The 27,431-nt window shown below is 42.3% G+C and overlaps 2 protein-coding genes across 4 annotated transcripts in view; one reads left to right on the top strand and one right to left on the bottom strand.

Annotated features, from left to right (window-relative positions):
- Nucleotides 1-5,006: 5,006 nt before the first annotated feature.
- Nucleotides 5,007-27,431, bottom strand: part of LOC137792484 (RNA-binding protein with multiple splicing-like) — a 41,657-nt gene continuing 19,232 nt past the window's right edge. Inside the window, exons 6-9 of one of the 3 annotated variants that reach the window (XR_011078105.1) lie at nucleotides 25,793-25,920; nucleotides 23,666-23,735; nucleotides 17,034-17,153; nucleotides 14,214-16,478 (exon numbers count right to left, since the gene is read on the bottom strand). Coding sequence is in view for 1 of the 3 variants with exons in the window: in XM_068588199.1 (XP_068444300.1) it covers nucleotides 23,673-23,735; nucleotides 25,793-25,920 (191 nt within the window). In the remaining 2 variants the exon portion in view is untranslated. Of the gene's footprint in view, nucleotides 5,030-14,213; nucleotides 16,479-17,033; nucleotides 17,154-23,665; nucleotides 23,736-25,792; nucleotides 25,921-27,431 lie in introns of those variants that run through there. The other 2 variants (XR_011078106.1, XM_068588199.1) reach the window with 2 other exon arrangements.
- Nucleotides 6,980-9,363, top strand: LOC137792459 (fatty acid-binding protein, intestinal-like). The gene is made up of 4 exons (XM_068588150.1): nucleotides 6,980-7,123; nucleotides 7,599-7,771; nucleotides 8,026-8,133; nucleotides 8,246-9,363. The coding sequence occupies exons 1-4, from the start codon at nucleotides 7,057-7,059 to the stop codon at nucleotides 8,294-8,296; spliced, it is 399 nt and encodes a 132-aa protein (XP_068444251.1). The 5' UTR covers nucleotides 6,980-7,056; the 3' UTR covers nucleotides 8,297-9,363.

The following is a 27,431-nucleotide window of genomic DNA, read 5'->3' as shown; positions in this document are numbered from 1 at the left end:
CAAAATGGAGCTTCTGTAATGGGAAACAAATGAACAACAACAGTTAAATGTAGCAGCCTGCCCCATGCTTTATGACTCATTCCAGCTCAGCGGGAGAGGTTTTTGCTGCAGCACTGTTCAGAATTATAGCATCACTTGATTACTGTTTTGAGGGAATGTCAGAATATTAGGCTCATTAATAGGTCTTTGAACAGACAATGAATGGGAAGTATTTTCAGATATACTTATTTTGTCATTGTGTCGTAGTAAAAGGTGTTATTGAATTTTCCACCCCTTTGGGGACGTGATCTCACACACACACACACACACACACACACACACACACACCTCTGCCAGGTTGCCTATTGTAAGCACCATGCAGGCTTCCCTCCGACCGCCGGCCTCAGAGGTCATGAGAAATGTTGACTTAATCCTTTCTCCGTCCCCACACTGCTTCTGAGAGTCAAGGCAGGGAGTAAAAAAAAAAAAAAAAGGAACCTTTGTTTCTCCCACAACGCCGCGAACAAAAGGGGTCGGGGATTGGGAAAAGCGTACACGCACACCACCTGCAATTAAGAGCTTAGAGTTCGTCCTCTCAGCACAAAACCCTCCGCGAGCGAGCGGAGGAGAGGAAACGTCAAGATTAGGTGGGAAGTGCTACGAGGGTATTAGAAAAACTTGTGAGAAAGAAGACGTTTGTCACAGAATATTACTTACAGGATGCTGGAGGACAGTCACCTTACACCCCGTGGAAGAGTAATTGTGGAGGATTTGATAACTAGTGGCTATTGATGACGATTAAGCACTTTAACAACCTGGGTTGGAGGTTTGCTCCACGGTCACACAGAGGAAGAACAAGCCCCTGTTTGTTTGCCCATATGCCGGATCGAGTCATTACGATCAGACATCTGCTGAGGAAAGGAAGGTGTTAAGCTGTCATGAGAAGCACAAAAACACTGCTGCACAGCTGCAGTGAAGCAATCCCTTAAATATACAGTGTCTGCCGCAGTGATGTCAAGCGGAAAGTTCTCCCAGCCGAAATGTTTTCACTCACCTGAACTTTGCCGAAAATGTCAACTTCATCAAAACAAAATTGGGTCAAATGCACTGAGTGCAAATTAAAATCAGCCGAGGGAGATGGAATTGTTGTAATTAACAGCTCTTCAATCAAGCTGGAGTGTTGGAATGATAGATTCATGTTTTACGTTTATTGCTGAACTCCAGGGACCTTCTGAGGTTGTACAATATGACTTCTTCCATCTTACAGGACCGTTTATCTGCAGAAATACAAACACACTTGTTGAGCTTTCGGACAAAGTTTTGTCGACGACTATTGTGCAAACTTTTTAATCAGAGCACGATTGGCAGACAAGACTATCCTTCATTCATGTTCATTCTTACCAACAATACTTTCTGTGAAGGCTGGAACACACAATGCAGTATGAAAACATGTGAACACATGGGCGGATTTGACCTTATCTTCAAAATTGTCAATTTTACTTACATGATTATTAAGGCACATTGAGAATAGATGATAATGCTTTTTTATGAAGAGTTGCAATAATTGGTGTGTTGTTGGTCTGTGTTGTTGGTCTTTGGACTGAAGGAACAAGTTATTAATTTCTGTACAGATCTGAATTCATATTTTTACTTCACCAACATGTATGAAAAAGAAACATTCGTTTTAAGCTAAACATTTCTATATATTTTTTCATGACAAAGTAACACACTTAGAGGACTGTGAGGCTTCGGTATGTGTGGCATCCACATACACAATAAGAAGTATATTTAATATATTTATGTGTTCAATTCCCTAAATTAATTCATTAATTTTAATAATGTGTAGACAACCCTTGCTGTTAACCTGCAACAGAGACATCTTGTACAGAAACACATGCAGTTCTGGGTCATGAGGACGTCATTTATCGTCACACTGTCCATGAAATCATCTTCATTACTGGACATAATTACAAAACTCATCACTGCGTCGTATATGATAAGGCTGGTCTCCTCCAACAGAAAGACGTAATAACCATTTATATTTTCTGTGTTTATCTACAAAGCTCATGTTGGAAAATAGCCATTTTATCTCTCACTCGGTTGCTCTCATGTATGTTCGGACTGGGACTAGCGGTGGTGTGACACTGTGAGTTTGTGTGCATGGGCCTACCAGGGTTGTTTGAGGGACGGCGCTGCATGGCTGCTGGTCCCGGATCATTTATAAACCCACATACGAGCCATGCTGGTAGCCCCCGGAGCAGTGGAGGTCCTGCGGTGGGTGGCGGCACCGGTCCCAGCAGAGGCTCTCGGATGTAGACCAAGAAAGACGTGTAATCCCTCGCTCCAAGCGGGAACGCATCATTGATGGAGGAAAATAAATATGGAAGGGGGAATGAGGGAGATAGGGGAAGAAGCTATTACCAAGAAGAGAGCCAACAATTAAGACGCAGATTTATCTTTCTTTTTTCTTTTTTCTTTTTGCACGATTTCCATTTAATCTTCAAATGGGACGCTGTAAAAACCTTCGAGCCTGCAGAACAGACTAACCGCTAAGCCTTTACAATAAAGTATATCCTTCCTGAAATGAATTCCACGTCTACCATCATGGGGTCGAAGCGCTCCACCGCACGGGCCTGCGCACACACCTGCGTCTCACAGTATCCATGATTGCATTTCCACATGCAGGATTGAGAGTCCCGACTTTATTTGAGAAGACGTATTAACACCGCGCACATTCTGCCTGACGCTGGCTCTGGCAAAGTGCTCGAGGTCACTCTTTCCTAATTTGGATCAATTATCTCATTTCCTCTCTCCGACACAGTGTTTCTCATTCAGCATAACGCGCCGGCTATTTGTCAGCGCTGTGCAACGTGCTCGCCTCTTCGCTATTCGTGTACGCTCGTGTCGGGGTGACTGAATGCAAGCTTTCTCTACTGTCTGACGCTCATTTGAAATTCAAATATTGCCTCATTGCTGAGTCTCAATAATATTGACTTTCACTTACTCTCCACAGGCAGCTGGGATGTATTTTGTACCAGATTGTGTTTTTTTCTGAAGGAATGTGTGCATCTGGGGCTTTTCTGGACTGCAATTAGATGCTGCAGGCAATGCTGTGTTTTCTAAATCACCTTTTGAATTTCAGCCAAATATATACAACAAGATGAAGTGGAGGTTTTCTTATTAATTTGAAAATAATATTTTTTTTCTTTTGAGACTGCTTTGTAATTGGCAATTGGTCTGATACACAAGATGAAAAAAGCATAAATATATCAGTGTTACACTTTGCTCAACATAATTTAAATCCCTATTCTGCAACTCCTGAAACGTTACATGAAGACTTCAATATTCTTTTGTGGTTTCAACCGCATGAATATTAGTTTCCTCAACAAGGAAGTGAAGTGCACTCGGCAGCTGCGTCAGTGGTCCACTAGATGGAGTACTCCATCAATGCAAAGGGGTTCTGTCACAGTTGCACACACAACTTCAGGATATCATCTCATAAAATGTTTGACAATCAATGACAACATCAAGTCAGAGCGTCAGCGTTTCTGCTGACTGGAAACAGCTCGTAGTAATCCAACAATAGTTAGAGAAGATTGCAATGAAGTACAGAAGAATGGATGAATTGCATTTTCTTTTTCATCTTTTTTTCCTGCGTCCTTTTCTCCTCACATGGCCTGTTCTTATGAGAGAGTCGACTGATATTTCACAACGGTTTGGCAAATATGTATTCACAGAAATCCGGTTAATTCAGAATTTTTGATCGTGGGGAAACATGGTTAATATGTTGAATTTAAACGATAGAAAGTTGAATTGTTTGGTCTGCATAATGAGAGGAATGCCGTAATTCCACAAGCCTGAGGGGACGTGTATAAATGACTTCAATGAAGAAGTTGTCAGGAATATGAAGCTCAAACCCTTAAATGTGTTGTGTTTTGTGTGAAGAATAACTTAAAGGCCTAGAAAAACAGGTTTCCTAATAATCTTCTTCCAGTGAGCGAGTCCGAGATGATTTCTGTGTCGTGCTCTTCCTCCTCTCACTGGTCTGAGGTGGGTGATGTCCTTCTGTGCACCCGTCAGAGTTTTGCAGCATTTTAATTATAATGTAATGACGGCTGTGACATTGAAAGCACACACACAGAGAATCCAAATGTTCAACTCTAAACAAATAAAACGTTTTCACAGGCTTTAAGTTCTTCATTTATTATCAAATACATTGTCTCCTGACTAACTAAACAACAATTTGACTAATTCAACAATTTGTAAACCAATTGTTTCAGCGCTATTATATGAACTAAATCATCCGTCATCAGTGAGCCAGTATGAATATGTGGAATATGAATATATCTCGTCACAAGCAGTTGTGTTTAGTAACGAAGTGCATTTACTAAAGTACTGCACTTGTACTGTAGACAATAAAATATGTTGTATTAAATTGCATCATATTGTTCTAATGTACAAGGGGGTTATTATGAGGTTATTATTACATTATATTATCAACAAATAAGATATATACTTGAGTAAAATTGGGAATCCAGGACTTTGTATTGAAAGAGGGGTCCTTCCTGGTGGTATTGCTATTATTATTATTACTGTTACCGGATACGGAGCTTTTCATTTTGTGTAATTTTAATACTTTTAATGCCATGTGATGCAGTTTACTGTTTTTTGCCAATAAACAGTGATCCATGCATCAAATTGATAAGAAAGAAAAAAAAGAATGGATGATTAGACTTCTGGTATTTGATGTTTTCCATGTGGTTGTTTTTCTTGTATGAATGCAGACATGTAACCACAATGTAAACTGGAACAGTGTGGTGTTGACGTTAATACGAGTATTTGAGACAACTGGGGCACGCCATTGTGTAAAATGATCATTAACCTAATTACATGAGAGTCATTAGTGAGATTATACGGAGCCACATGAGTGTATGACATCAGTGTATAGCATCGGCCCCAGAGACACAGGGAGAACTCTCCACAGGCTGCAACATCATAAACAACACGCTGGAGGTGGTTGGGGATGGGCGGGCAGGTTGCGTTCTTTTCTCTTGATAAAAGCAGATACAGAAATCAATCATCACATTGCTTTTAATCCAATTATGGTGTCACTTGATCTGGCATCACAGCGACAGTCCACAGTACAAATTGTGTGTCCGTGGAGCTCAATGAAGAGTCAAAGTACAAACTATCCTTATTGCCAGCAGTAAACAGGATTATGGGTTGGCAGACTCAGCCATAATCAGACTCTATCATTACTTTTTAATGACATGTACAGTCTGACATACATTGCAAAACACATCATTTATGTTATGCAAATGTAACAGGAGGAAATTCTCATTCCCACCCCTGTAGTCATATTTAAAGTATGACCCCAAACATCACAGCTATTATTTCAATGCCTATGTTACTGCCTATTGAAAGCTCATTAATTCAAATAAACTGAGTGAAAAAATGATGTTTCCCCCCCAGAGATTCATCCTCCAACCATCTTCTATAAACAACATCCATCATATTATGTGAGACAAGCTCCACTCCTTCATCAGCAAGCGAGAGAAATAGAAACAAATGTATGTATGTATGTATGTATGTATGTATGTATGTATGTATGTATGTATGTATGTATGTATGTATGTATGTATGTATGTATGTATGTATGTATGTATGTATGTATATATGTATGTATGTATGTATGTATGTATGTATGTATGTATGTATGTATGTATGTTCTCTATAACATAGTTTATTTCTCTGTTTCATTCCCAAACTGCCCCTCTGCTGATGCTGTTATATGAAATGAAAGTGCAGTCTTGAGATGACTGTGAGGACTTGAGGTGTGAACAATGTATTCAGTATTCTCTCAGTGTCCATATCCAACAGTCCAGCTCAGAGTACACAGATTTTTCATTCAGGAATGCAGCGATAGTGCTCCATTGTCCAAGGACACAAGCTGAATGGCAACTACTTTGGTTCTTTAAAGAGCACTGCCAGTGCTGTTTTTTACCACGCCTTTTCTCATTTCTCAAATTGACAAGCAACATTTAGCAAACAATGCATTTGAAAGAATGCATAAGTTTGGATGTATTGTCTAACGTTCCAGGCGTCCGTTGGTTTCCATCAATGTCTGCACAATGTGAAAATCTCAACAATAAGCGCTGTTGGAATATAAAATATACAAATCCACGACTGAGCAAACTCTTTCCACTGATGAAGACAATGGGATAGAGTTCAAAACCTTCAGAAAAGCATGTAAGCTGACCTTACTTTGAGATGATTTTGTCAATAAAAGGCAAATCTTTAAAATCAATTTGTGCTCAAAGTACATCACCATGCAACAATAAGATATTGCTTACATAAAAGGAATGCAGACTTGAGCTTCACGGCGTATTAATCACAAACATATTTGAAAAAAAAGTCTGCTACTTGATTTGTATACTCTTAAATCCCAATCAAAGCATTTTTTATGAATGTTTAAGTTATGACAACAGTTTCAAACACTGGTCGTATGGTCCAACCTTCTATTCGGGACCAATGTGAAGTTTCCAGTCTTGGTATTCGTTGTACGGATGCCAGCTTAAGTTGTCAGTGTCAAATAGAAAGTCCTTCAGGACTCATTTTCATGCCAGGCACAAACAGGGCCACAGAGAAAAGATTGAGGAACAGAAAGGGGCTCAGTTGGGTCCCTGCCATGGGCAGCCATAGAAGCAGCCCCCCCTCCTCCTCCTCCCTCTAATCTCTCCTACAGAACAGTGCCACAGTGTTTAACTGTTCTGGGCGAACAGAGAGACGTTGCCCTCAAGGTATTTCTTAGTGTATCCTTGAGGCCGTGCGGCAATTGGCCTCTACTTTTGACACAGTCTGTAAATGGCCACATCAGCAGACAGATAATCTGTGAGATAAAGAAGTGCATCTTCCATGCCAGCTCGGGCAGAGTGGCGGTGGAGGGGGGGGGGGGGGGTGGAGTGGTGGCGGTGGGCGGAGGGGTGCATATAAAGGGAGGCCAACGGGCATTCGCAATCCCACGGTCCGCTAGCGCTTCATCACCAGCCGCCTTCGACCCACAGCGAGCCTGCAGCCATGACGTTCAACGGAACCTGGAAGGTCGACCGCAACGATAACTATGACAAGTTCATGGAGCACATGGGTGAGTTTGTGTGTGTGTGTGTGTGTGTGTGTGTGTGTGTGTGTGTGTGTGTGTGTGTGTGTGTGTGTGTGTGTGTGTGTGTGTGTAGAGTACCGTGAATGGGTCACTGAAGTCATGCTGTACTTCAGCTCTGTTTCTTTCTGCTGAGTTCTGGCCTTCTGATTGAATTCACGAGCGCGATGCATGTAACCGTGTCGTGTGTCTCCGTAAGGTTGCACATTGCTGTGTGAGTGTCACACAGAGCAGTGAGGCGTTGATAAGGTGGAGGAATTTATGGTGCTACAGGCAATAATAGCAGTAGCTGAAATAAAGATCTTTCTTTGGACTGGGACGAGTGAAAAACTGTCATTTACAATTCAGTTCCACTTTACTTCAGACACATGAATCCATGTTTAAAAAATACAAATTTACTTTTATATCATCCCATGATTGAAAAAAATCCAGCCGCATGTTACAATCCATGTTTCTGTTTCAGGTATTAATATCATGAAGCGTAAGCTGGCAGAGCACGACAACCTGAAGGTCGTCATCGAGCAGACCGGGGACAAGTTCCACATCAAGGAGTCCAGCACCTTCCGCACTAAAGACATCGACTTCACGCTGGGCGTCCAGTTCGACTACAGCCTGGCCGACGGCACCGAAGTCTCAGTGAGTGAACTGAAGCGATTCGGACTTTATGAAACCAGCAGCAGCTGATTTTTTTAAAGTTTGATGGATTCACGGCTATTGAGGAAAGTGCAAAACAAGCCAATTAAAGCCGAAGAGAAAGCTGCAGCGAATAATGACTCTTTAGTGGAGCTGTGGAGCTGCACAACTAAACAAATATGACTAATGAAAATATAATGTAACACAACATAAGAAGAGTATTAAAGAGCTTCTTTCACAACTGTGTTTTGAACCAGGGCACATGGGAAATGGAGGGTGACGTGCTGAAGGGAAAATTCACCAGGAAAGACAACAGCAAGGTCCTGACCACGACTCGAGCTCTGGTGGGAGGAGAGCTCGTACAGGTCGGGAGATCAAGATGTTTAATAAATAATAAGCAATATGCTCATTTGTTTTGTTTCCATGAAGTAACACGCCCATCTTACTATTCTTTTCTTGTTATTTTACCAACTGCAGTGTTACAACTACGAGGGAGTGGATGCCAAGAGGATTTTCAAGAAGCAGTAACCATGATGTCCTAAAGTTCATATTTTATTTTTATATAGATGACACAATGTAGATCTGTATTGTTGTTGTTTTTTCTAATAATAAGACATTATATGTCTCACACACATTTTCCAGAGTACTAGGAGAGGAATAGCAACATCCCAATGTAATTATCTATCTAAACATGTCTGCAAACCAACAGTGGAATAAACAGGTAAAGTCAAAGATATCCTACTTAAACTTAATTCAACTCCAGCTGAGCAGGTGAACAAAGTCAGAAAAACTGAAGTATTCAGTGTGATGGACGGAGACTACGAAAGGAGAACAGGGAAATAAACACAAGCTAATACAAACTAAGTAATGGGCTTTAGAGAATCTTAGCAACTAGAGACTGTGGTATCTCGCCATGCAGATAGTTTGGGTTTTGATTTGCCAAGATTTTTATATAATGGTCTCTTGTATTGCCACCCTACGACAAAAGAAGGGAATGGAATTTGGTGTTTCTTCCTGCATTGGAAGATGTCATTTAAAAAATGTTATTTTGAGAAACCATGTCCCAGTTGCTGGTGATGATCCACACAGCTTGTTGCCAACAGTTTCCAGAGGGACTGCTTCATTGGGACAATGCCGTTCCAATGAAAGCCGCCCATGTGTTTGTGTGTTATCCAAGGCAACGGGCGCTTTGTTTTTTTGCAGATAGACACGCTACTGTTGCCTTTTATGAAATTGTCATTTTCAACACTGTGAGCAATGCCAAAGGAAATTCCTCCATCTCCATGGTATTGTGGTGCACAAATACATTTAAACACCTTAGATACCTCAAATTTGGGCAAAAAATACCAAAAATATCTGCATTATTGGTCTCTTAATTGTCTCCGACAGTAGGGATGGACCACAGCTACTTAAACTTGACTTCACCGCGCTTTTAACTGCATCAAACAACACATGAAGTCGCCCACTGGACTGCTTCATTGCGATGAGAAGCAGTACAACAATGATCCCACACACAACATGATATATGTTAGTCATTTTGCACTTCAGGCTCTTATATCTTGTATTGGCTGTAACAAGTAAACCATTTTCATGAATCACTTGTGTCTTGGTGTTATTTTCAAGTTTCTCAAAGAGCCGGCGTGTAGGATGTAGAGCCCTCTAGTGGTGCCGTTTCAGATTGCATCCATATATATATATATATATATATATATATATATATATATATATATATATATATATATATATATATATATATATATATATATATATATACTACCCCTCTGCTCATTCCTCCCTTTCCAAGACTGAAGGGCTCATTCGAAGCTTATGAATTCTTAGTTTAAGGTGATCATACACTAATGAAAACATAGTTATGAACATCATAGATCATTTCTTCTAATAGGTCCCCAAACTCTTACACACTGGCCCTTTTAACCAATGAATGAATTGCTGTTGCTCCAATCTACAAAAGCAGGCACCACGTCGCCTCCAAGCCAGTTGAGTCACCTTTTGTCAAGTTAAATGATAACGATCAAAGATCTTCTCTTTTATTTTACGAGCATGATAACTTCATAATCGCTGTCTTGACTAAGAGACGCTGCCTCAGCATTTCTCTTGAGTCTCTCCTACATCGCCTGACTGCGGTCCGGTCACATGGTGACAGAGGGGTCTTGTGCTGTCATGCGTTGGCCCTTGGGTGCTCGGGAAATTGAGGATCCCTCACATGATGACCATGACGTACATGTTTTTGCTTTGCAATGGCGAGAGGAAAATAAAAGCATATGCACTGAGCATCTCTGACCACAAGAGGGCGACGCATTTCTACTTTTCCTTTTGAGTGGATACTTCAGCACAGTATGAAAGTTGTAAATATATCAATGAAAACTCTTTTTGAAGGAGCACTGAGTAGTTTTAGGACAGCAAACACATAACGGTAGTGTCTGATGGAGATACTGAGCAGCCTGAGTAAATCTTGGGATACCTGGGTTCGGAGTAATACTTGATCTGACGGGTTAATAGTGTCAGCGTGAAGCTGAATACAGAGTTGTGGGTGAATATATGTCACGCTGTGTATTGGGAAATATAATTGAAGCCCATTTCTGCCAAGAGGACAAAACATTTTTTATTTACTGAGACAAAATTCAACCATAAATTGTCCACATTTTGGCTCAACAATGAGTATTTAATTATTTTCACAATATGTAAGAGAATATTTTCCATTATCAATACATATTAGGAAACAGAGAGCTGGTGTTTCAGTGTAATTCACGTCACATGTCTTCACTACCTCGCCCGACAGTGTGTCTTTGTTGCTGGAAATTTTAAATAGATCAGAAAATATCTTCCAAGCACAATAGATAACTAATAAAGAGTAAAGGTGGCCTCCCTGCAGACGCCCGTCTAAACAGCCTGAGATGACGTGGAGCATCAATCGATCGCTTCCCCCCCGCTGAGCCCTGAGTGGCACCGTCTTTCATGGAGGTATAAACCCACCGCGCGCTGGGCTAATCTGGTCGAGGCGAGGCTGCTTTGAACACCGGTTCACCTCTGAATCCACCTTGGGGAGTGGAGAAGTCCTCTGAGAGCGCTCAGAAGCTGTGAGGTTCGAGGGCGGCGAGCCGGCAGATTTTAGCGCAAGAGAAAATGGGTTGGTGGGTCTCTTTTATTTGTGTTTGGATCTGTGGTCTAAAATGACTTCCATGCTTTCCATTTCAGCAATAGTTTTAACAAGATTGTAGTGGAGTCTTACAGTTAATACCAGATGTGCATCTTCACACAAACCCATGCATACGGTAGATTTAGTGTAGAACGATGATTACTGATATAGGGATGAACAGTGACTCCATTACATGTATTTTACAGTGGTCCTTACTGTTAAGTGTGTACATTTACACAAGTACTGTGCTTAAATACAATTTTACATGTTGTATAGTGTTGTTCTCGAGCACATTTGTCATACGTATATAGTTACTAGATCATTTTCAGATTAAATTTTACATACAGAACATATGATCCAAGTATCTAACCACCACCTCCACTTTACTATCGTATGGCATCACTACTTTTACTTGAGTAAATTATGTGAACCCTCCTTCCTCCACACATATTTTAGTGTATGAAGTTTATGAAGTTGAATCTCTACTTGTAATGGTGTATTGTACATTGTGCTGCTGCTTCTTTTTTTTACCAAAGTAAAGGATCTAAACATGTATCTTAAAACTGCTTACAGGAACATTGTCCCTGTAATCCTGTAATGTGTTGCCCTAACCATTAGATGGCGCTGTGGATCCCTTTATTTTCTGAGAGAAAGGGCCTTTGGTTGTTCTATGATGTCATCCTCAGTCAAGTTATCATATGACACACACCTTATTTGTACAGGCAGACCCACACCTACATAACTATTGATTATTATCTCTACTCGGATTATCAAAACAATATCTGTATGCAAAGAGTAGATTGAAGCAACATGAAATCTGTGAGAAACAAGAAAGGAAAGTTGTGGAAGTGTTAGCCCTCAGTGTTTTGATTGCTGTGAGACTGAGGGAGCAGGGCCCCCTCGAGGGAGATAGAAGCCGTGGATGAGAGAGGAAGAGGAGGAGGAAGAGGAGGAGGAGGAGGAGGAGGAGGAGGGGAAACAGTGAGAGGTGGACAGAGAAAAGACTGAGAACGAGGGGAGCGAAGAGAGGACAAGGGAGAAAACACAACACTCTTCGCTGCTCTTTACCCCCCCTGCTGTGAAATCAAATTCACTCACTCTGAAGTCTGCAGCTCATTTCAAAGTGTAACGATCACTAAAGACACCAACAGCTCGGTGGGGAAATCTTTCCAAGAAGGCACAGCCCCCTTTTGGCCCATCACTGTTGAGACAATGACTGTGCAGACCTCTGCAGACATATGCAGGCTGCTGAACGATGAGTCACCAGTTAGTCAGTGCTGGATACTCCGTCTGAACCTTTTTGAAATGCCTTGAGACTTTGGGCATTATTGAGGATTAACGCCGCTGCACATGCTCAGAAGCGGCTTTTTACAAACTGTGTGAATGGTGTTATTAATATTAGGATAAGTATGACCATGATGAAATGCCAGTTGCACATCAAGTTGAAGAAAAAAATGACCAGACTGTTTACTGAGGTCACTTCCTCCTAATGCTGGTGTTACAATGTCTTCATCATATTAGATCATCTGGATCACTGGTTCTCAGCCTTTTTCAGTAATGAAAAAAAATATTCTGTCTTTTGTTGAAAAAAAGATGTAATACACAGTGTAGTGATTAAAGTGTCTGATTAAATATAGAATATATACTATTATCTTCATTGAATATGTATTAAATGATTATTTTTAAAGGACAACCAAGGTGCGAGATCCGTGATTGGGAGCATTTTGATTGTTTCTCAACGGTTCTCATCATGTCAGTGAGCCAAAAAGAAACAACGTGACTTTTTGACGAGTTTCAGGTCACAGCATTTTGGTAATAAAAGGGCCGGGTGGACTCACACCGTTGTAAATGTTCTCCAGGTCCGCAAAACACATGTCGACCGGATGACCCCTATGACCCCAACAGACCCGCCGGGGAAACAAACTGGTCTGGTTCACTGTCCACGGACTCCACGGTGCTCCTCCTGAATCTGAGGCTCAACAATCAGTCACAGGCCCCTTTCCACCTTAAAATAAACTGCCCCAGGGAGGCTGAGCAATGGGATTTTTAAAACAATTTGCAAAGGGGAAGCAATGATCTGCTCACAACTCAACATAGGACATAAACTTGCAACAAAAGATAGTTCAGTAGTTCAAAAGGTTTTGTAGCCAGAGCCTTAAATTAATCACGGACACATTGTTAATCTGCCGAATCTTCAAGGACCGTGTGTAACAGCGATGTATGCTAGCACACCATGTGCCTATTTCAGTAAGCAGTGGTCGATGTTTGCAAGCAGTGAGCAAAGCGCCACAGCGGGAAATTAATACAAAATACCGGACTTGATTGTCCAGTGCCAAATAGAAACAGACACATTTCAGCAAGGACATTTGTCTGGCACGCTGCAGCTGGAAGAGGATGGATGGAACGGGACAGAAACACCTCCCTAATGGACTTGTCAAAGGGAGTAACACCATTACAAAGTGTTGCCAGTTGGGCGTATGCATGTACGCATGTACGCAGATGAACATATCCCCTTGCCCCCGCGTGTGCTCCCACAGGCGCTTTTATCCCCCACTTTACTTTACTCTGACACCCTGTGTGCAACCCCTCCAGGCATGGGCGAGTGTGTCACGTGAGAGGCTGCTGCGTGCCACCCGGTGTGACTGAGCAGGCGGAGGACAGCGGAGACAGCTAAGGCAGGAACTAAATTGGCTGTGGCCTCTGTCTCAGGAGTAGCCAGCTCCTGGGTTAGGTGGGCTATTCTTATAGAGGCCAGGGAGAGGGCTGCAGCTCCCCTGGTGCACAAACCACTTTATAGGATCCCACATGTTTTGATGTGTGTGTGTGGGGGGGGAGGTGTTATCCAATGACAAGTGTGAGAGACAGGAAGAGGAGCTTCACGCAGGTGGATTTCTTTGTGGGTGAAAAAGGACGCATTCATTACCTGTGAATATGGAGTGACAAAACTGACAAAAGGAATCGATCAGTTGGTGGAAAAAAATAAGGAAAGCGTTTTAACCTTTAGTAAGTTAACAACATAAATCAAATATTTAAACTCCTCCTATTGAGTTTACAATCTATTCAACTGGGCCAGTGATGACACATTGAAGGTTAAAGAATAATACACATTTACCCTGAGTATTTATGTATTTTATAACAGATTTTATGACGTAATCATATATCTTTTTTGCTCATTTTATATATTTTTTATTAAGAGTTGTTTTTCAGTTTTGGGTCTCCACACACAAAAATATCTACTATCACAATCCCATTCGTAAAGATGAAATAATGTAATCATGACTGCGGGGATGACGTCAATCTTTAATGGCAGACGGCCTGAAATGTCTTCATTTAACATTTTCATAAAAACTCATTTTGATCACCTTTTTTTTTTGGTTTCAAACAAACAAACCTCTGCAATTCACTGAAGTACAGTTTCTCCTTACAGCGGCTAAAGTACATAAATATCAACAGTACTGTATGCATTAAGAAAAAGAAAAGAGGAACACACACACACACACATGCCGTGAACATGCACAGTACACACAGGTACACATGGTATACTGAAACCATCGACAGAGGGAGGGATCATCATATTCATTTCCAGGAACTTCTGTACCGTACTGCTGGCAAAACACAAAAAGATCCATTCGTTCAAAGGTTTTCTCTGGATTTCACAGTGAATTATGTTTAACAGTATTCATATATCAGATACAAACACAAAGAGAAGCTCTAGAAAATTACCAAATGAATATACAATTAAACTTACAATAATACTTACAATGAATTATATGATGGGCATCTTCTAACTTTAAAAACATAATACCCATAAAAACACACACGCACACACGCACACACACATCTTATAAATACTTGTTCTAATAAATTTGGTGCCACACTTGGCTTAAAAAATGTCTGTAAAAGCATAAACTGCTCCAGAAAATCAGTTGACATGATGTGCATATTATTAATATTTATTACAAACACTGACTATATGATTCAACTCCAATATGATTGTACACACCTGGGCTAAACATTAGAGGGAAGATTGTTTTTCTTGCAGTTTTTCAGTTTTTGATCGTCACATCACTGCAATGTGACTTGGCCTTATCAGAAAAGTACAAGAATCGCTGTTTGTTTTCGTAAGAATGCGACATGAATGAGGATTTTGGCGTCAAAATGTCACAGGAATAGGATCACTCGATGATATGTCAAACAGCCGAGACGTTATTGCAGGCCCAGAATACACACGATTACAAAAAGTTTTTTTTTTTTTTTACACTCCAATCATCACTATGTAAATCTACAAAAGCAAGTTGAATCACGTTGGCTCCCTAAAAATAGACAAAAGAGACAAATTGCTTAAAGTGAATATCCTTTCAGATGCAGAGTGGCTCTTTGGAGTGACACCAAAAGAGACATGCAGCAAAAAATAAAGTCATACTTCATAAGAAATCAGACTGAGGACTACAAAGCAGTCAAAAACGGAATAATTCCACTAGCCTAGATAGCTCTCCAGTGTAAAATAAAATGCCTTTGGTCTTTTGTTTCTCGATACTGTGCTGCTGTCCTCCTGCTACACAATGAAGGAGCAAATTCCTTATTATAGCAGGGCTCAATTTGCCTGTTTTTTGCAGTCTCTGGGGTAACTACCTTCACCAGCGATGGCTTATTTCTGTCAATGCCTCTTTCAACACATCTGATTAGCTCTAACTGCAAAATGACGAGTGGCATGAGGTGTGCTTCTCACTCAGAGTTAACACCGACTGCTAAGTTGAACCAAAGCACAGCAGACAAAGGACAAATATGTCTGCTTCACCAGGTAACGACACCACACAGGAGACACACACGAGCAGCCCTAAAACCACACAGTATGTAGAAAAGACAAGCGCAAAACCCAGCGGACTGCTTCGGTATAGCAGGCCGACTTACCATTTTATAATGGCACTAAACAGGAAGAACGATGAAAAAAATAAAAAGAGGACAAAAAAGAAGAGTGTGGAAGTTCCTCACACACTTTCTCACAACATGAACCAATCAAACAGAACCATTTCAAACAGTCTTGATTACAAAAATACCTTTTTGTATTTCTTTAAAATATCTAGAAATGTACAGCATTGTTTTTTTTTCTCACTTTTTTTTTGCAAAGTCATGCTTCAACATGTATTTAATAATCATAATAACATTAATATGAATGATATACAGAATAGTAATAATTATAGTCGTATAATAACATCACCCGGCAGCGCTTAGGACACACGTCTACAGGCCTGGCCTCGCGCAGTGACCGCGTACGATGCTTTTTCGCGCTCCGTTGGTGGGACGTCTTCGCACTTGCGTCACACAGAAAGCACAGCAAGAAGCTCGCGTTCGTCAGCCGCTGCAGTCGACGGCTTCACAAAGCGTCCAGTACCTTCCATGGAGGTGTCAGAGGAGGTGTAGCCAAAGCGCTGCCGGTAAATCTCGAGTATGTAACAGTATAAAAAAGGACTTGAGGGAGAGGAGGGGGGGGGGGCTTGATGTGTGATGGAGGCGGGGTCTAGAATGTCCTGAGGCCCATGAGGCTGCTGCTGCCTGAGAGAGAGACACAGAGAGAGACAAGGATCGGGGTGAGGGCGTCATGGTCACTGCACACGAACCCCCGCACGCGAATGAAACGGACACATCCACCCGTGAGTATCACGCACGCCATAGGGTAGACGCACGCAAACAGTGTCGCGCACACAAAACGCCTTTCTGGTTCCCCCTCGGCCCCGCCCGTCAATTTTTCTCACGCTCGCCAATCCTGGAAGCCGAGACCGCACGCACACATTTCTAATACTGTGATTCTGGGTTTTGGTTTTCAAAAACATTTTCTGTTGAGCAAAACCTGAAACATACGCAGATGAAAGTCGACACGCCGTCAATATGGCTTGGCGCTGCGGTGTGTGTCTTTGGCAGTGCCATACAATCCCCCCTCCCCGCCACCAAAAAAAGATAAAATAATAAACCCGGGCTTTCACAGCCTCTTCTACAAATCTACAATTTCATCTCCGACACGGTGCCAGAAGTGAGAGGCGAGGTGAGATTTACACCTTTTGTCCTCTTTTGTTGGGATCAATGGTCACGAAGTCCGAGCCGTGAACTCACCGACGGGACGCTGCTCCGTGAGCTGGAGTCGGGTCAGTCCTCCTGGTTTCTAATTGGATACGAGAGGCAATCAGCAACGCCCGTCACAGCCGGCCACGGCCACCATCACACATCAGGAACCTGAGGACACAGAAGGGAGGCAGAGTTTAACCGAAGCGAACAAGCTGCAACAGCATCCTCGCTTCCAGCGCAGTGTTCTCGGCATTGATTCAACATGGACTGTGTGAGGTTTCTGTTTCTGCATTTGAACACGAAATAGTCATGACTTTTAAGGGATAAATACTTTCAAAAGACCGGGTAATAACACTAAATCATTCAAACAAGAGCTGCACTCAAATGAGACACAACCCTTATGATGCAAAGCTTCTTCTTCTGTTATTGCAAAGTACAGCTGTGTACAGCTTTAAAGGGAAACTCCCCCAATTTGCTCTTCCTTATTGTGGGATTTAAAAAAGAAAAGAAAAAAGAATGACCAATGAACCAGTATTATGATATTTAGTCCCTAACGTGAGCTCCAAAAACATTGATACTACACTCCCCACAATGCAACTTGAGCTTTCATTAGATGCTCTCAGTTTGGAAACGGCCACACCTTTTAAACTCTGCACACACACACGCACACGCACACACACACAAACACACACACACACACACACACACACACACACACACACACACACACACACACACACACACAGAGTTTTGTAATGCAGGCTATCTGTTAAGATATAGTCTTTATACCCCCACCAAGATTACTCAAGTGAAGTCTCTAAAGTCATTTTCTCAGACTCAACAAAGCTCCTCCGAGGCCACAGAAGACATTATAAAACTATTTTCTCAGGATGTGTAGCGCACACTCTAACCAGCGGACTACCCCTTTAAAAAAAGCCAGCCTGCAAATTCTTTCAAGCTCAAAGTCCAACTGTGACAAACAGGATGTTAGCTGACAATCGTCTTAAATGCTTATGTTGAACTGCTGGCTGCCTAACAACCATATCTCCCATGGTGCCTCTCCACCACAACTCCACTCTCCGCAACAGCAGCAGACCGAAGAGAAAGGTCGACCCTGTGACCCCCGCGCCCACCCCCAGATGTATCACCAAAAATAGACATGTCTTGGAGGCCGTGGTAACTTCAGTTTCGCGGAGAGGGGGTCTCTTTGGAACAATAAACAATTAGTAAACCAAACATGACCGTAAGAGACAGAAACAGAGAGACAGGCAGTTGCAGGCAACGGAGGGAGACGGGTTGGGAACGGTTCCCCGATCGGAGAAGAGTGCGTTTTGGAAAGGGGGCACGGCTGGCCTAGCTAATGCCCTGTTGCGCGTGCAATCGAGGATGAGGGAATCGATGCGTTATACAGCCGCTCGGCTAAGCTGATGCGACGCATACTTCCAGATCACCCTATTTGTTCTGGCTGAGACACCAAGGTTAAAGATTGGGTTGATCATTGAACATGTCTGTGTGGATTAGGGAGCGGTTTAGTGATTCACAAGCTTAATGTGTTACATCCAATAACTCGGCCCGGGCGCATAATGTGGGATAGGTAAACAAGTAGTGTTTGACAATGTGGGAGGTGACTCGGTTTCTCAGGAATGTGAACACTGTTTCCTTTTCTTCAGTGTTCCTGTGCGTGTTATCAGTGATCATTGATCTCATGCTGCAGATGAAGAGAATGTATATCCAACGTTTGAGAGTGCTTTGCCTCGCAGCTACACTGTCTGTAGTCCGTGTTAAAGGACCACAAACTAGTTCAACTTATGGACTACGAATCATTTACAGGACAATTAACTATTCCCCCAACAACGCTGCTGCTTAGAAAGCTGAATATACTTTTGCTCCCATTCTGGCATCAATGGTAGCCATTCATGTCTGTAGGATATGAGAGCTGATTCTTACACGCCTAAATTGTGTAATCCACCACAGAACATATAAAATCTGTTTTTATTATTGTCAAAATTGGAGACTAATTTAAGCGTTTGCGTCATTGTCACCCCACATCACATTTATATTGGATTGATATGTAGATCGACTGATAAGGAAGGAAAATGGCAAACATATAATTGAGGTCAATAATAAAATGTCTCCATGAACAGTTTCTATATCAAAGAGCACAGATTTTTCATTTTATACTCACAATTCTTTAATAAGCAATATACCTTTTCTCTATAAAGGCTTTAAATGGAAAGGAAAGGAATAAATAACGGTTCATGAATCATTTGAAAATGTTTTATGAATACATAAAATATGAGCAATTAATGAGAAAGTATATATTTATTAAGTTGTAAAAAATACTTTTATATTTTCTATTTCGAAATAAATCTGCTACAGATGCTGCTATTCCATTAACTAACACGTGAACTAGTTAACTATAATTTAAATGTAAAATATTGTCCCTTTTTGTATACTATTGACATTATACAGACACGTATGTTTTATCAGTCGTACATGGTGATGGATTACACAACATAAGTGTGTTTCAAGAGTCTTCTTAACAAAGTAAAACCAACAACTGCCTCAAAGTGAATGAAGAATACATCCCAAAAATTCAAGAATGGGCAGTGAAAATGTAAAAAAAAAAACACTCTATTTGTAATTAATGAGTGAAAACTTCATACTAACACGGCCCTTTAAGATCTCTACCTGTGCAGCGCGGCCATGAAAAAGAGCCACATCTGAAGCCCCTTTAATCCAAAGGAAAGCCTTTAGGCCCTGGCTGTGTTTCTCACATACCGGCGATAGCCGCTGGAGCTGCTGCTGACGAATGCAGCTGCTGACATGCATCTCGCTCCTGAGACCCAGCGCGGGGACAAGGCCACAGTGTTGCTATACCCTGTGTGGAGGTGTGTGCGTGGGGGTGTGTGTGTTATGTGTCAGTAGGGGGTGAAGGAATAAAGTCGCAGTTCTTTATTAGAAGGGGCCCCAGCTGGCCCTCAAGTCTCCAGTGGGAGTTCGTCCAACTTGGTACAGGAACCATTGGTTTTGTCGAGCTATTGGCCAAAAAGCTCCTCAGGGCAGGCAGCCAGAAACACACACACACACACACAAGCGTGCATGATACACGTACACACTGCACTCCCCCACCATGTCTTGTCAGATGGAAAATCCGGATTACCTTTGCCTGCAGTTCACTAGGCATTAATGTCCACTATTAGGTTGTGTTTGGATCCAGCTCTGTGCCAGAGCATGAATGTCAAATATAATTCTGCTTCACAAACATTCAGATGAATGACCAGCCTAAGCCTCCTGGGTTATTACAATAACAAAAACGTACAATGTAATGTATTTGTAAAGAGTCAACAGTGTGTAGCTACCGGCTCCGCACTGCATGAAGTGGAACTGCTGTGAATACACTTTTCAAAATGGCAAATCCTTTGACAGGCAGGATGCCAGGTGATTAGGACAACTCATTACCAGCGATGACTAAAAGACCCCTGAACACTTCCTCACTTTCAGCTGTTCACACACACACATTCATGTCTCCCTCGGTTAGACTTCCGAAGGCGGGCCACATACTCGGACCGTGAGCGGTCCCTGTTTGTCAGATGCCAAGACAACCACTGACCGACCACAAGCCTCTCAGGACCGCGGAGCTGGAAGCGTCTGTGATTCCACGTTGTGAAGGTTTGCTGTCACCCGACGCCTTTCAGCACGAGGAACAATTCACAAGCGCTGCCTCTTTTTCATGGCGGACATATTGTACAATAGCCGCGCGCCGCAGACAGCTTCTCTCTGTCACCTCAGTTCGAGTGTGTTCTCGTCGTCTTGCAGCTGAAATTGTTTCAAAGTGTTTCACAAGCGCCGCGATTAGCGGCTCGCATTGCACAAATAAGTAACACCCTCGGCACGGCCCACATCAAGACATCGAGTCACTGTGTTTCTAACTTGACGATAGCCATTGAGCCGACAAGAAGGGCCAAGAAAAACACAAGCTGTTTGTTTGCCAAGCTGCAAAATGTCAGGGACAAACGGAGCAACAAGGCTAACTCAACACCGACAGTTGACTGGAGGAAATGACCAGCATTTCTTCTTACCATACAGTGAACCATGATCCATTATTTACTGTGTATATATTTACTTAGGAGATATAATGTCACATAGTGATTCCCCCATTATATCAGATGTTTAAGTCATGCTCCCATGCAAAGTAATTCACGTTAAATGACCTTGCTAATGGATATATTATGGTTAGCGAATGCCAAGAAGTCTGCGTTGTGTAGTTTTGGATGAACTTGTTCAGATTTTTGGACATCTTTCTACCGGAGATTCCTCCGCCACAATACAATAGAGATGAATACAATGACGAGGGTAAATTTCTTACTCGACAAAGGTGATCCAAAGAAAACAACTCCTAGTGAGTCTGTGGTTTTCTGCAGTAACTCTGGATTTCTTTTCTGACTTGAACCTCTTTGATTGTTCGCATGTTGTTGTGTGTTTGCCTGGACGTGTACGCTGCACACTACATCATTTGAGTGTGTTGCTTATGTGTGTACCTGCTGCAGCGGCCTGTAATTATCACAATATTCTGGCTGGATGTCTCAGCTTCACTCCACTGAGAGCCGGATGTGGGGATGTTGTTGTTTCATTGAGGGGCTAATATCCACTGGGGCAGCGTGACCGGCCAAATGACTTCCTCCTGGTTTGATAGAGGAGTAATTATTTCCTCAAGACCCCTCCCTCCTCCACTCCCTTCCTTCTTTACCCCCCTCTGACAGAGACGAAATCCCCAAAACATCAAATTACTCAAACAGCTTTTTTCTCTCTCGAATATAGTTTGTTTAGTGTTTGGAAAATAGATAAGTCAGCAAATATGCAGGGTTACAAGGGGACCGCAGGACCAACACCAATCAACAGCTTGATGAATGTGAGCCTCCACACTCGCCACCCACTCCCCACTCACTCCCCAAGGGGTCGGGAGAACATGTTTCTTCCTGTCTCGGGAGTTGGAGGGAGGTTACTGGTGACAGTGTGACTGGCGCCAAGTGCAAAAACACACACACACACACACACGCAGACATACACACAGACACAGTCAGCCAACAGAGATACACAGACTAGCAGGGGATTTGTTGTGCTTTGTGGGTTTATTGTTCCACAAGCACAACAGCGTTCAGTTTTGCGAGGCTCATGTGCTGTGGAGCTCACGCATGGCTACAGTTGCCTCATGTACTTATCGAAGCACTTATTAGAATCTAACTGCTTTATTTCCTGTCTGAGGCTCCACTGAAATGAATTCATCTGCAATATATTTTAAACACAGCCCCACGGTAATAATTTTTTAATAAAGATTCATAAGAATGGCCCTTCCAGCAATAAGCAGGTACCTCAGCAGATCGTGGCGCATGTTCCGCATTTACGACCTCTTGGAGCGTCCTCCGTCTCTTTCTGTCTTTATAATTCTCCACTGTGCACTTTGTCATAATATGAAAATGACCAAAACAGTTGTATGAATTAAAAAATGTATTTCATCCTGCCAGGGTTTGACAGAATGACAAACATTCCCTAATATGTGCTGTTCAGTACTAACATTATTATGGGGCAATATTCAGTGTTTTTTTTTCACGTGTGCATGATAATAAACTTTCCCTCACATACAAGTGAAATGAATATCAGGCGATCTGTGAAACTAATAAGTTCCCTTTGATTCTCCACAAAAACAATTCAGTGTAAAAAGGGGATATTGTACTGAAATCATAAAAAATGATCCTATTCTGATCCTCTATTTGAAGCAGCACTAATTAATATTTTGACATTAATGACGGATGAAATGACGTATGATGTAAAAGGGCTCACTTGTAGGGACGAGCCCACAGATAATCAGATCATAATCTAGAAATAGCGAGTGTCTGTTTGCGGCGAAAAACTCCACATCAAATGTAACGACGGACACGAGCTGTGAAATAAATGTGGTGATATCTCAAAACTGTACTGAAGCCCAGTGTTTGAGTAGATGTACTGAGCGACTTTGACCACTGGTTATAATAATACCTATCAAAGCAGCTCCTATTAGCATTTTAGCTTCTAGTCTGTTTTATTACAACGTTGGCATCGGAGCTTGTTGTGTATTCTGTTTGACTCGCTGCCTTTGATGCCTGAGATCAAGCGTCACATCAATGGGAAAAGTCGACCCTCTGTGTCCTGTGACCTGAGTGGGGAAAATCACGGAGTTCCCCTTAAAATGGCTTCTTTTATGTCTTATGATGATGTGCGAGGACTGGCTGTGGTTTCATTGGCCCACTGTGCTTTAAACTCCCACATTTACTTCTCAAAGGCAATTTTTGTGTGAGTGTGTATTGAAATCAACTTTCAGATATGTGACTAATTACTTGGTTAGTTTGGCAGTGAGCTTCCGAGCATGGGAGGTTTGAGGGCGAGTCGAGGGTGCTCACTTGAGGCGCAGACCACGTGGGCGAAGTAACACCCTGTGATATTCCCCGAAATATGTTTAGGAATATATTGCTTGTCTAAACAAAATGTCATAACATTTACTGAAGGTTTTTCACAGCGCAATGTGCACTTCTTGGTCATTGTAAGGCTGTAGGGGTGTGTGTGTGTGTGTGTGTGTGTGTGTGTGTGTGTGTGTGTGTGTGTGTGTGTGTGTGTGTGTGTGTGTGTGTGTGTGTGTTACTCACACATACTTCAGCAGAACTGCCTGGACTTCCATCCCTGAGGAGTTCCATCTGCAGGTGGGAGCCAGCGAATCTAAACACACATACATTGATACACACACACACATACATACAAATATATGAGTCTATACAATTTCTAGTTTTACAAACTTTAATGCAATATTCAATTTAAAATACTTTTTTTTATCATACAAGTTCATGTTTTATTCCTGTAACCTTTAAAGTGAAAATTTCAGAATTTGAGAGATATTTATTAGCTGAAGTTGCATTTGCAACGCTTTTGGTGTGAACGCAGCATATTAGAAGAACTTCAATGGCGTGCACCCCCATATCTGAGCCGTCAATATAAGGCTTCTGTCAGCGGCTGGTTAGCTTGGATTAGCATAAAGACCGGAGCGAAGGGTTAGAGCTCAGTCCAAAGCTAACAAAATCCATCTCCAAGCACCTGCTAAGACATTATATTTAGCGGTTTTACAGGGTGGTTATGTAGCGGACAATTTCAAGGCCTGGTCGCAGTGACATCCTGGAGTCTCTGCTGGTTTCCCCCAGTTTCCCGTCCTTATGCTAAGCTAAGCTTCTGGCTGTGGCTGCGTTTCAACTCTGCCAAAACATATTCCTTTAACTCATGAAGCTTTTTAATTATTCTTTCTCATTCAGTAGATTTTTTACATTTGCATGTTTCATGAAAGACTTCTTGTTGTCCGAAGAGCTAATGTTTTGCTAACGGCCCAGTTGCTAACATGTACGAGCGATCCAATAGCATTACTGTACTCCTGCAATAAAGATGACAGCAGCTGATTAACCAGGGAGCTAGAAAGCTCAAATTAGATATACATTTATTTATGTCTCACATCTCCATCTCCTTAAGGTCAGACAAGGTTGTGAGATGCACACATTACTCTCAACCCCCTCTTGAAATAAAAAAACAGAATCTCCTCGTGTGTGTCAGTGTGCGCTCACATATCCAACACATGAAGAAAAATGCCAGCTGGGCAGATTCACCTCGCACTCATTTACAATTCTGACATCATCCGGGCTTTAGTGTCTCTGCTAGAGGCCTTTATACTGAAATAACCTTAGTATATGCATTATATATGACTTCTATAGACCCTCGAGCAGAGATGAAATATGTTAACAAACCCAGATACTGGAGCAAATGAGTACTGAGAAATCATTGCAAGCTTCAAAAACCAGTCAGCAAAGAAAAAATTCGGAAACAGTACGTCTGATACAGCCGTCACCAAACACGCTGCATGAGAGGAATTTCACGAGATCAATAAGGAACTCTTGTGTGAACCCACAGTGGAGCAGTGCAGATTAGAAGTCTCCATAAACTGGATCACGGTTGGTTGAAAAAGGGGGATTTGATTAATTAAGTAGGTGATGGTCGAATGATGACGCAAACCTTTCAGACCGCTGAAGCTTTTAGTTCTACTGACGGTGCCAGTAATGATATGAGTGAGAGTCAGAAAGCTGGTGACTGGTTGCATTAGTTCAACTTGCTACACAGATGGTTATTACCATTAGCTACATTACTATTCGTCCTACTTAGAGCACTTAAAGCCAGTCCAGCCCACGGATGCCTGTACTGGTGAAAGTGAGATTAGTTAAGTTTCGTTCGATTCCTGGAAGTTAATTGGATCAGATAGCAGTTCATCTCTAGAGAAGGTAAAAAACAGCATCACGTGTCAGCAAAAATGGACTCCACCCTGTAAATCAAATATTTATGAAGTCAATTATTTTCACTGTCAATAAACAAATGAGATATATCAAATTGCCGCTCCACTTCCTGCTTTGAGGGAGCAAATTCACAGCAGATGAAGACGAGTATCAGTGTTTCAGAAACGGCAGCATTTAAGATATAATGGGATTGTTGAAGCATTTTAGAAAACTGGGAAAAGTCTTCCAAATCCAAACTCCCCCCCCCCCTTTGACTTCAAAACCATAAACCAGCAGAAGAAGAGCAGGAGAACTAGTCAGTAGATGAATAAGTGGGTGAGATACTGAGACTGAGTGGCGTGAGCTCTTGAGCACATCTGTGGGATGAAGGAGGCGAGGGGCGGCGGTCGCGGTGGTGATGGTGGTGATGGTGGTGATGGCGGAGGAGGAGCGGGCGGGTTTGCAGGTTACCTGAGCGTGGAGCGAGGAGGGGTAGGTGAAAGCGGGTGGGAGGGCCGGCGACAGCTCCGCCGGGTACAGCGGGTATGACGCCCACACATCTGGGCTGCTGGGATATAGACCAGGCACTGTGAGCTCATCTGTGGAAAGAAGAAAAGGAGGAGTGGAGTGAGGAGAGTGGCCAGTGGATGGGTGGGTGGCAAGAGAGACAGGGTGGAGGTGGAGGTGGAGGTGGAGGCGGTGTTCGTGGAGGTGGACTACAGGGGAGTATGACTTATCTGAAGCAGCTTCCTCTCGTTTCATTTCCTTAACCCAACTGACCGTTCGCTAAACCCTCAAACAGCGATGTCCAATCATTGTTCAGCAGCCGTAACTCGTCATGGCAGACCTGTCACGCCTGGGGTTTCTCAACATGCCAAAGCGGTGTGCATCGGGCTGCAGTGAGAGCCATACTACTTGGCAGATTATTTGGAGGCTGGTGTGTTTTCTTTCTGAAAACGAAACAGCAAAAGTGTGTGGAATGGATTCAAATATGTGTTTATCTGATCAAGCCTGAAATACAATCGCTAGCATGTTCATCCACGAGATTACGACCCACAGTAGCGACCGGGCTATTAGATTTGGGCCATTTTGGGCAGCTCTGTACTGCTTTTTCATTAGATTTGGGGAAAATTGCATCCCAGCTACCCGAGACAACAACCCACATTTACCTTTTCTCTTATAACTGTAAGTGAAAAATACATTGTTTTGGGAGCATCCTGAAAAAATACTCGGATTATCTATTTCTACACTGCAAAACAAGACGCCTTTTAGTAATTTAGCATTGTCTTCTCATGGTGCATGAACGGATGATCTGTGGTCTAGTTAGCACAATGTCTTGCCTAAACCTGGTATGGAGCATGTAGAGCACATATAAGATCCCTTTTTACCCCAATTCTTGTGTTAAACCGAGTCAGCTGGAAACATTATTAAATCAGCCAGAGATGACGCACATTGGCTTGATTATTTATTTAGCTGCAGCTCTGACAATTGTTGTGCTTCTGCTTGAAATCAGAAGAACATTATCTAAAAAAAAAAATAATATTTCGAGTGGTAAATCTGTCTCTATTATTATTCTAAAACTGCATATGTCCCGTGTGAGAATGGAAAAGCTTAACAGGCGTGGCAACCCTCACTAAGAGGGCCGGGATTACCAAACAGTCAATTACTCTCCCCTTAACTCTAAAACTGACTCAATTCAGGACAAAATGAGAGGAAACCATCCCACATATGAGGAAATACTTGAGTAGCGTGTAAAGCGACTGTGGAAAAAAAGAGAATCGTGCGTGAGTGAAGAGATAAAGGTGCCAGTGCAGCGCGGTGCAGAGTAAGTGGACATGTACGATGCAGAATCAGAAGAAGCAGCAGCTGATTGAAGAACCGCCAGATAGCCGTACTTAAGGAGCGGTTTCCCGGTGCTCTCTGTTTCTGCCGCTCAGTCTTAATCACAGCATGATCAGAAAACAGGCTGATTTAAACATCTCTTATCAGGAAATGACAGCAATCTCTCTCCTGGTGATTACGTCATGGTTTCATGAATCGTTTCCTTCCATTTTCCATCCACTGAGGCCCAAAGTACACGCCCTTTCTCTGGCGAAAACAGATGCAAGAT

The sequence above is a fragment of the Clinocottus analis genome, unplaced genomic scaffold (genome assembly GCF_023055335.1).
Source record: "Clinocottus analis isolate CAN_PGR_092001 unplaced genomic scaffold, fCliAna1.0.p SCAF_21, whole genome shotgun sequence".
NCBI classification, from domain to species: Eukaryota; Metazoa; Chordata; class Actinopteri; order Perciformes; family Cottidae; genus Clinocottus; species Clinocottus analis.
This window is presented reverse-complemented; position numbering and strand designations above follow the sequence as displayed.

Coding starts and splice junctions, on each gene's coding strand:
- LOC137792459 (XM_068588150.1), top strand. CDS start 7,057: ATGACGTTCAACGGAACCTGGAAGGTCGACCGCAACGATAACTATGAC. Junction 7,772..8,025: donor CCGACGGCACCGAAGTCTCA/GTGAGTGAACTG, acceptor GTTTTGAACCAG/GGCACATGGGAAATGGAGGG. Junction 8,134..8,245: donor TGGGAGGAGAGCTCGTACAG/GTCGGGAGATCA, acceptor TACCAACTGCAG/TGTTACAACTACGAGGGAGT.